The sequence below is a fragment of the Python bivittatus genome, unplaced genomic scaffold (assembly GCF_059951505.1).
Source record: "Python bivittatus isolate LINGU-HERP-01145 unplaced genomic scaffold, Pbiv_v1 ctg000430_np1212, whole genome shotgun sequence".
NCBI classification, from domain to species: Eukaryota; Metazoa; Chordata; class Lepidosauria; order Squamata; family Pythonidae; genus Python; species Python bivittatus.
Window position 1 is genome coordinate 126564 of NW_028277071.1, and position 10634 is coordinate 137197.

General features: G+C 39.5%; 2 protein-coding genes and 1 pseudogene across 2 annotated transcripts; all 3 read left to right on the forward strand.

Annotated features, from left to right (window-relative positions):
• Nucleotides 1-771: 771 nt before the first annotated feature.
• LOC103058103 (olfactory receptor 6X1-like) lies at nucleotides 772-1608 on the forward strand. Its single transcript, XM_007442659.1, has one exon. It carries the CDS (start codon nucleotides 772-774, stop codon nucleotides 1606-1608), a length of 837 nt encoding a protein of 278 aa, XP_007442721.1.
• Nucleotides 1609-2085: 477 nt separating this feature from the next.
• On the forward strand, nucleotides 2086-2934 carry LOC103058335 (olfactory receptor 6X1-like; annotated as a pseudogene).
• Nucleotides 2935-7646: 4712 nt separating this feature from the next.
• On the forward strand, nucleotides 7647-8573 carry LOC103051716 (olfactory receptor 6X1-like). Its single transcript, XM_007445371.2, has one exon. The coding sequence runs from the start codon at nucleotides 7647-7649 to the stop codon at nucleotides 8571-8573; it is 927 nt and encodes a 308-aa protein (XP_007445433.2).
• Nucleotides 8574-10634: the final 2061 nt, after the last annotated feature.

Below are 10634 nucleotides of genomic sequence, written 5' to 3' on the forward strand. Positions count from 1 at the left end.
AATCTTTATGTGTAGAGAGATAAATGCTAAGAGAGTATCCACATACAGATGATAGATAGTGATAGAAAGAGAGAGAGAGAGAGAGAGAGAGAGAGAGAGAGAGAGATACATATAGATGATAGATAGATGATAGAGATGGTATGTAGACATTGTAGATTGTAGGTGATTCTTTAAAATTTAGATTTGGAGCACAAAACAAAGGAAACATCTCTCTGCCACTCTTTCAATCAAGTAGGTCATTTCCTGGGATCACATGAGAGTTGTGAAAGGAAAGGCCATGATCCCAGAAAAGGAAGCAGCTGCTTTGAGTCCAGAGAAGCAAGAACAACATTCAGAGCCCCAAAGGATGCTCCAAACCACTTTGGCATTTTTGAGTCTGAAGCCCAGACTCAAATCCAAAGAGCATGGAGACTGAAGAATTTTATTTCCATTTTCTTTGATCTGATTGTTACCCACAGATGATGGAGACAATTGCCGAGATTTGCAATAGCACCTCCCAGATTCAATTCTTGTATTCTTGACATGTAGCCTGTAAAAACTATTCCCAGATGAAATTTCAGGTATTAATCCTGTGTATCAAAAAGCTATGCGACCCTCAAAAATAGCCCACCCTCGTTGATTCAGCAAGGTATTTTTCTGTTTACATATTGTCTTCTTTTTGTTACAGGAAAGAAGAAGATGGACAATGCAACTTTGATCAGAGAGTTTATTCTGGTGGGATTTCCACAATTCCATGGACTGACAATGCTGTTTTATTCCATAGTTCTACTGATGTATCTTCTATCACTTCTGGGGCACAGTTTAATCATTTTTGTTGTTACCATAGAACCCAAGCTCCATACACTAATGTACTTCTTCCTCCTCAACTTCTCCATTGCTGAGATCTGCTCTACATCAGCAGAAGTCCCCAAAATGCTGATGAATATCATCTTGGGCAACAACACCATCTGTTTTCCATGTTGCATGGCACAGGTTTTCACTGTCTTTGCAATGGGAGCGGTTGAATTCCTTATGCTCACAATCATGTCTTTTGATCGCTATGTGGCCATTTGCAAACCTTTACTCTATAAAATGGTCATGACCAATCAACTCAGCCTTCACTTAGTTTTGGTGGCTTGGACCTGTGGGTTCATCATTGTCTTTTCTCAGGCTGTAGTGATATGGACATTTCCTTATTGCAAAGACAACATCATTGACCACTTCTTTTGTGATGTCGGACCTCTTCTGAAATTGGCCTGCGCTGATACACATCTGATAGAGCTAATTGGTCTCATCTATGGTGTCACTTTCATGTGGGGGTCTTTTTGTCTTTCCCTGATATCATACATGTATATTGTAACTGCTATCATTCGAATCTCGTCTGCCACTGGACGGTCCAAAGCCTTTTTCACCTGTGCCTCCCACCTCACTGTTCTAATCATCTTCTACACAGCAGACATGTTTATGTACTTGAGGCCTTCAACACGTGGTGATCCCCGACTCAATAAAGTCGTATCTCTTGTGCGGACAAGTTTCATCCCCATGTTAAATCCTTTCATTTACACAATCCGGAACAGTGAATTCAAGACAGCTCTAGGGAAAGCAATCAGATGGATGCTGGTTCTCTAAGAAATTCTTTTTAAAAAGGAACTGAAATGGCAATTTATTGTGGTTTTATACAACCATTAGTATCAATGGTACTAATTCATACTAATCCTGTAAGAGAACAAGACAGATGTGATGTACAATTAGTTTCCTGAGATAATAAATCTCATTCTATCATTCAAAAACAAAACAAAATAAAAACTTGGGGTCAGCTAAGGATATCTGAACAAAGGGTCAAAAAACCAGGTAGCACCTGGTACTATATGATCAACCCCCTGACCCTTTTTGTGTGTTACATGTGTGAAGCAGGTTAAAAGGGGAGGGACTTCAATCGCACAGTGATGGGTTCCATCTTCTCTGATTCAGCAAGGTATTTTTCTCCTTACATATTGTCTTTTTTTTATTACAGGAAAAAAGAAGAAGGCCAATGTTACTTTGGTCAGAGAGTTTATTATGTTGGGACTTCCACAATTCCATGAACTGACAATGCTGTTTTTTACCATGTTTCTGCTGATGTATCTGCTATCACTTCTGGGGCATAGTTTAATCATCTTTGTTGTTATCATGGAACCCAAGCTCCATACACCAATGTACTTCTTCCTCCTCAATTTCTCCATTGCTGAGATCTGTTTCACATCAACACAAGTCCCCAAAATGCTGATGAATATCGTCTTGGGCAAAAACACCATCTGTTTTCCATGTTGCATGGCACAGGTTTTCACTGTCTTTGCAATGGGAGCGGTTGAATTCCTTATACTCACAATCATGTCTTTTGATCGCTACGTGGCCATTTGCAAACCTTTACTCTATAAAATGGTCATGACTAATCAGCTCAGCCTTCACTTAGCTTTGGTGGCTTGGAGCTGAGGGTTCATCATCGTCTTTTCTCAGGCTGTAGTGATATGGACATTTCCTTATTGCAAAGACAACATCATTGACCACTTCTTTTGTGATGTCGGACCTCTTCTGAAATTGGCCTGTGCTGATACGCAACTGATAGAGCTAATTGTTCTCATCTATGGTGTCACTATCATGTGGGGGTCCTTGGGTTTCTCCCTGATATCATACATGTATATTGTAGTTGCTATCATTCGAATCTCGTCTGCCACTGGACGGTCCAAAGCCTTTTTCACCTGTGCCTCCCACCTTACCGTTCTAATCATCTTCTACACAGCAGTTATGTTTATGTACATGAGGCCTTCAACCCAGGGCGACACACAACTCAATAAAATGGTATCTCTGATAAACATAAGTTTCGTTCCCATGTTAACTCCTTTCATCTACACAATCCGGAACAGGGAATTCAAGACAGCTCTAGGGAAAACAATGAGATGGACACTGGTTCTCTAGGAACTGAAATGGGGAATTATTGTGGTTTTATACAATCCTTAGTATTAATCTGTACGCAAACAAAACAGATGTGATGTACAATTAGTTTCCTGAGATAATAAATCTCATTCTATCATTCAAAAACAAAACAAATAAAAACTTGGGGTCAGCTAAGGGTATATGAAGAAAGGGTCAAAAGGCCAGGTAGCAGCTGGAAGCATATGATCAAGCCCCTGCCCCTTTTTGTGTGTTACATGTGTGAAAGAGGTTAAAAGGTGTGGGACTTCAATCGCACCGTGATGGGCTCCATCTTCTCTGATCCCCCTCCACTTATGTCCCTGAGAGCAGCTTTTAAAAGAATGAAATCTTTCATTTCATCTTAACATTTACACTTGGAATTCAGGAGCACACCCTGATTCTCTGCTGATTCTCTCTGTTTTTCAACAGCCAGGCCTCTGGGTTAGGTTACTATATTAATTATTTACCACACTATTAGCTAAACCATCCTTGATGTCCTAAAAGAAATGTAGGAACTGTGTCCTTTTCTCTGGGTTTTGCTCGATCACAACATGGATAGGTAATACATTGTGTACGAGAACTACCTCCAAACAGTTCTTGAACAATAAGAATCACACAGACACTTTCACTGGAGCACAAACCTTTTATTACAGTACCGGAGGCAGCAGCAGCTAACGTAGAAAGGGGCAAGGATGCAACCCATCTCTATAAAATTATGCATATAAAACTGACATGTATTTGGGTACAGTAGTAAAGTATTGGTCTGCTGTAGCAGCATCTGTGCTTTAATAAATAAGTATAATGCTGTACTGAAGGTCGCACTTCAGATTCAATGGTTCGTTTAGTTAGACAAAAGCTGTGTTCTTTGAATAAAACTTGCTGTTCATGTGTTATATTCTCAAGAACTTATCATCTAGTTGCTTGGCTTCCTCTCCTTCTTATCCTAACCAATATTCCTGTGCCTAACAGTTTCTTTGGGGAAGTGGGCAGTGTGTTTTCCTTACAAATTCAGCTTTTGGGGGACTTACTGACTTAGCAGTTTATTGAATACTATGACACCATAGGATGGATGGACAATTGCACTGACCTCTACTAGATTCCCTGCCCATCTCATTTTTCAAAAGGTCCTTTTAATTCCAAGAAAGAAAATGGATTGCTGTCATGATCCCCCAACCACCAGTCTCCAGCATTATCTTTATATACAAAAATAGCCTTATCAAATCAAATCACATCAAATCAAATCAAATAAAAGTTTATTGATTAGCCCTAAGGCCTTATCCAATCTCAGCCTTATCAAAATTCCCACTTGAGAGGTTTGGAGAGCTAGACAGAGTCACCTCCAAAAGGAAGAGTTTCTAATTAATCTGTCCATCCCAAGATCAATCCATATTTCTCAGGTGGACCATGGATTTTTTCAGATGGCCCATTTCCATTGTTGGAAGATAATGGAACTACTGCACTACTAATTGGCATGAGGGAAACTGTAAGGGAAACAGTTCCCTGAGGAACTGTAAGGGAAAAAAAATATACCAGTTACTCTTTCTCACTGAACAGAGTTATATGTAGGGCCTTTCTCTGTTAAAATGCTTGATGCTTGCTGGAAGGGTAGGAAAGGAGATTCTCTATCTGATATGGATTGGAAGGTCTTTCCCAGACACGGTAATTCTGGGTTGGGCGAAATCATTTTTTGACTTCAGATGGACCCTTATCAATCTCTGTAATAACTGTCAGAAAAGATCACTTTTTTTTTTTGGAGTTTGGAAAGCAAAATCTTTAAATGTAGAAATTTAAATGCTCAAAAAGTATTCATATGCTGACAATAGATGAGAGATAGAGAGATAGAGAGATAGAGAGATAGAGTTAGAGAGAGAGAGAGAGAGATTATAGATAGATAGGGAAACAACGGGAGCTTTTCTCATGATAGTTAAAATCACCTCATTCACAACCTCGTTCTCACAAAGAAAATTGTAAACTGAGGTATACATCTTAAAAGGCATTTTTCACCCATCTCTTTTGAAGTTCAGCATGAGTTATGGCAATTGAAGGCTAATAAATCTGAGACGCTTCAGGTAAGGTCATTTATTGATTTATATGATTTGTGTCCTACTTTTTCATTCAGAAACTCCCAGCACCATTCATAACCCTCCCTCCTCCCCTTCTCCCACCACAAGAACCTTGTCCCAGAGCTTCTCGGCTAAATGTGGACTAGGACCTTGACCTTTCTTGTGTCAGTCTAACACCTTAATCACCGCTCCAGACTGCCTCTCCAGCATTATTAGAAGAATAAAGTGAGCAACACCACTGAATTTTTCAAGAGATATTTAAAGAGACTTCTCAATACCTAATCCAAAAAAAAATTAGATGAAGAGAGAACTATTAAAGTATCCCTGCTATGCAGTGTGTAAAAAGTCACATCTTTACAGAAACCATTCATAACTTATCTATGCCCCCCCCAGAAGCGCTCAGTTTATTAGCATGAATTGTTTGCAGCTGCTAAAAACTGTTTTGCAAATCCCAAATGCTGAATTCAGTTGGAAGGGATTTTATACATTAGACAAAGTGACATCCATTTCATAGATATGCCTGTTTAATATGCATAAATGCCGTTGTAATTTCAACATAAGCCAATCTCTGTATCAAATTAGTGCAGGATTACAAGTGTTCTTCCTCCTGTCGAACTTATGTCTATCACGCTAATACATAAAACCTTGGTCTATGGAAATTGACACGGTGGAATGTAATTTAACATCTCAAGTGCAGGACAGGAAAATGGTGTCACTTCTGACGAAACATGGAATTTGCTTGGGATTTAGGGCGTAGAATTGACAAGGGCAAAAAAGACATTGCATTGTTTCCCTAAATCAGTGTTGTCCAAATTTGGCCACTAAGATGAGTGGACTTCAACGCCCAGAATTCCCCAGCCAGCATGGGTGGCTGGGGAATTCTGGGAGTTGAAGTCCACTCATCTTAAAGTGGCCATGTTTGGACAATACTGCCCTAAATCCTACCACAGAGATCCCTTTCCGGGGTCTAGCCAGGGAGGAAAAGGAATTCCATAGGCACACTCATTTCAGTAGTTCGGGGAGTGAGAGACAGAGAGGAGAGTCCCGCCTGCTGCATCATTGGAGGAGCCTACGATTTGGAATTAGCTGCCTTCTTTGATAGATGTAGCATGACTTAGAAATAAATCCATGCTTGTTCATTTTTAAGAATATCCCTGTAAAGTGAGAGAACTGAGTTACCCTCTGAAAACTTAACATGGGTACTGTCTGTAAGCTCTTAAAGATTCGAGCAGATCATTTTTTAAGAATGCTTTGGAGTTGGAGCAAAAAACAAAGGAAACCCCTGATTGCCACTCCTTAAATCAAATAGGTTTCTCCTTGGATCTCATGAGAGTCATGGAGGGCAACACCATGATCCCAGAGAAGGAAACAGCTGCGTTAAGTCCAGTGAAGCAAATGCAACACTCAGAGCCCCAAAAGATGCTCCAAACCACCTTTTCAATTTTTACTCTTAGCCATGCACAGCCCTATGAACTCTTCTTCTCCTCTGCTGCTCAAATCACTTTCTCCTCTCCTCCCTCCCTCCTCCCCTTCTCCTTCTCACCCACCCACCCAACAGCAAGATGAGACCAAGATATTGGCTTGTAGAGGCTAAGCTTAGAAGGTTATCTATTTGGAGCTAAAATTAATTCCCCCTACATATGTCAGGTTTCAGAATGTCCAAGCCCTGTTTCCAGGCAATTCCAATCACCATTTTTTGTTTATTCATTTATTTAGTAAACTTGTCCCTGCCATCTCCCCACAATAGGGGACTCTGGCAGTCAGAAGACAGCAATGACTATTGAAATCACTAAAATTGGTTGTCCTTTCACTGACATCCCATCCCAGTAGAGAATCTGCTTGATGGTAGAGCTGGCCATTCAACATCCTGTCCTGGACCACAGAAACTTCCAAGTTTTTAGATCCTTTAAAGGAAATCATCTTTTTTTTAAGGGGGGAGGCTTAAGAGGTTTTGAAATAAATCAATAAATTCATGAGCATGGAGACTGGACAATTTTATCTGAATATAATTGATCTGATTGGTGCCCACAAAGAACTGAGAGTTTGCAACGGTTCATAGTAGTCCTTTCCAGATTCAAAGAATGATACTGGTGTTCGTAAAATGTTGCCTGATTATTTAGATAAAATTAATATAAGAAGTATATTACTACTTATGTCCTCGTACATGAGTGTCCTCTTTTACTCTTTCTTTTGGTGTTTTAACCATCATAATCTGAGCATGTAAACACTATTCCTGTCTGAGATTTTAGATATCAATCCTGTATCCCAGGAAGTATCGCAACACTCAAAAAATAGCCCACCCTCCTTCATTCAGTACAAAATTTTTCTCCTTACATATGCTTTTCTTTTTATTTCAGGAAGGAAGAAGATGGCCAGTGTAACGTCTGAAATAACAATCCAAACAGGGAAATATCATATGTGAGGCAACTGAATTTTGGCCTTATCATAGTGACTTTTTGCATAATACCTTGGTCTCTCTTTGATTTTGCTTCTAAGATATTTGACTGATATTAAAAGATGTGTGAGTTTAATAATAAAATGCAGTACCTATTTAGTTTAAATGTGTAGATGTTATGACTTTGTTTAACAGTCACTTTCAAGACATATGCAAGACAAATCATTGACAATTTTGCAATGATGGAGGCTAGGAATATGTCCAGAGTGACTGAATTTATCCTCCTGGGAATTCCTTTTCTCTATGATCTTCACAGAGTCTTCTTTGTGGTAGGTCTATTCATGTACCTTGTAACCATCTTTGGGAATGGATTCATCCTCCTCATTGTAGCCATTGAGCCAAGACTTCAGACCCCGATGTACATCTTCCTGAGCAACCTTGCTTTCCTGGAGATCTGCTATACCTCAACTGTTGTACCCAAATTGCTACAGACACTTGTAGAAACCAAAACCACCATTTGTTTCCACTGCTGCCTGGCCCAAGGATTTCTCCATTTCATCTTTGGCAGTACGGAACTCTTCATCCTCACAGCCATGGCCTTTGATCGCTATCTGGCCATCTGCAGGCCCCTTCAGTATCCAATCATCATGGCCAAGCATGTGTGCATTCAAATGTCTCTGGCCACCTGGTATGCTGCATTCGTGGTTAACGTTTTTCATTATTGTATTGTTCAGACGTTGCCATTCTGCGGGCCCAATATTATTGACCATTTCTTCTGTGATATTGGTCCTCTTCTGAGCCTTGTCTGTGGTGAAACCTATCTCATTGAATCTCTCAGACTGTTGACTGCCTTTTTAATTGTTATTATGACCTTGCTCCTTATGATTGTGTCCTACATGTTCATCATTGTTACCATCCTGCGCATTCCTTCTGCTGTAGGGCGGAAGAAGGCCTTCTCCACCTGCACATCTCACCTGCTTGTGGTGTCCATATTATATGGGGCTCTTGTCATCATGTACGTGAGGCCCAATGTCCAGTCCTCATCCCGCTTGACAAGGACCGTGGCAGTCTTGAACACCACCCTTACCCCAATGCTGAATCCTTTCATATACACAATCCGGAATGCTGAGGTCAAAAAGGCTGTCCAGAATATAATCCATAAAAGGAAAGGGATCCTAAACTGAGAGAGTGAGGGGAAACATACTTCCAAATCTCTCCTATGTAGTATCAATGAGGTGAAATTTAGAGCATTAAGGCATGGAGGATATTTTGAGTGGGTAGATGAAATCAGAATTCAATTGGCAGTTTCAAATTTAAAAAGACCGTTTGGCTATATACTTTACAACACAGATGCACAAGGTTTCCAATCCCTGTGCACGTTAACAGCATTTATTGTAATTCTTTTGCTGATACTCATAATCTAGACTAGGTAGTTAACATTTTTTAAAAGGAAAATGGGTTTTTTTTCCTGCATTTATTGGAAGTAATACCCCACCTCTCTTTTTGAATGGCACTCAAAAGCTAAATCAAATCAATTAAAAGAAAAAAAAATCAATCCAAGTATATTTATAAGACAACAAAAATATCAAGACCAAGCAGCAAAGCTCAGATCAAACTCTATTATGACTTTGACATGCTTGTCTTTCTTCTTGACAGCAGTCCTTAAAAAGAGGGGGACCCTAAAGGGGGAAACTGAGGCAATACAACAGTTTTATCAACGCCATGCTTTGCGGCATCAAGGGTTATACTAGAACCAACGGATCCAAAAAGTTATAGCTGAACTTGATGAAGGGAGGAATTATAGTGGAAACAATCATGTCATGTTAGCTGATTGGATGAAATAAATAAGATTCACTTTTTGTCCTGGTTCTGTCATCTTCCCTTTTCTGGAAAGTGTCACTTAGGGACATCATATATAAATTCCATATTTTCACTTCCAGTACTGATAGAAGGAAGGTTAATACTACAGAAATTCACTAAGAAAGGTTTCAATTTATTTCATTTTCCAAAGTTTGATTCTTTCTTTTTCTTTCTTTCTTTCTTTCTTTCTTTCTTTCTTTCTTTCTTTCTTTCTTTCTTTCTTTCTTTCTTGTTTTGTTTTAAGAACTTTTGTGAAGACCTTTGGGGACAAAAAGAGATTTTTACAGCAAACATATGTAAATATTTTCTGAGATCAACTGAGGTTAGGGTTAGGGTTAGCATTATTTCTCTAAGGAAATACATTAATCTCATTCCTATCCGACGCACCTGTCTATTCCAAGTTCTCTATAGAATTATCCTTCCTTCCTTCCTTCCTTCCTTCCTTCCTTCCTTCCTTCCTTCCTTCCTTCCTTCCTTCCTTCCTTCCTTCCTTCCTTCCTCCCTCCCTCCCTCCCTCCCTCCCTCCATCCTTCCTCCCTCCCTCCCTCCCTCCCTCCCTCCCTCCCTCCCTCCTTCCTTCCTTCCTTCCTTCCTTCCTTCCTTCCTTCCTTCCTTCCTTCCTTCCTTCCTTCCTTCCTTCCTTCCTTCCTTCCACACTAAGTCATACTTGAAAGGTTGATTATCCCACAGTTACCTCTGAGAGCAAAAACTACTAATTAGTCTGTCCATCCCAATCACCAATCCATATTTCTCCACTTGACCATCAATTTTCTTCAGATGACTCATTTCCATTATTTGAAATTTGTTCCTTTAAAACACCTGTTCATGAATTATTAATTGGCATGAAGGAAATTTTTACATCAGTTGCCATATCCCTGAGGAACTGTAAGGTGATGACATGAGGGAACAAAAATCTTCCAGGTATTTTCTGTTACTAAAGACAGTTATATGTAGAGGCTTTCTGTGTTAATATAGTCTCCAGATCATGTCTAGAGGTGGCTAAGAAGGTAGGAGCAGAGATTCCCTATTTGATATGGACTGGAACTGTTTTTCATAACCATGACTAATGTCTGTGACCCTTATCAATATGTGCAATGTGAGGTATGTGAGAAAATTATTTTTGGGGATAGATAGATAGATAGATAGATAGATAGATAGATAGATAGATAGTTAGATAGATAGATAGATAGGATATTACATGATATGATATGATATGATATGATATGATATGATATGATATGATATGATATGATATGATATATAGATATTGTAGAATGTAGGTAATACTCTTAAAATGATAGCCAGAAGGCATACCAGGTTTTGGGACTCCAGATTACATATGGCCTTGAAAGGCATGCCAGGAGCCAAACTCCCATCATGGATAT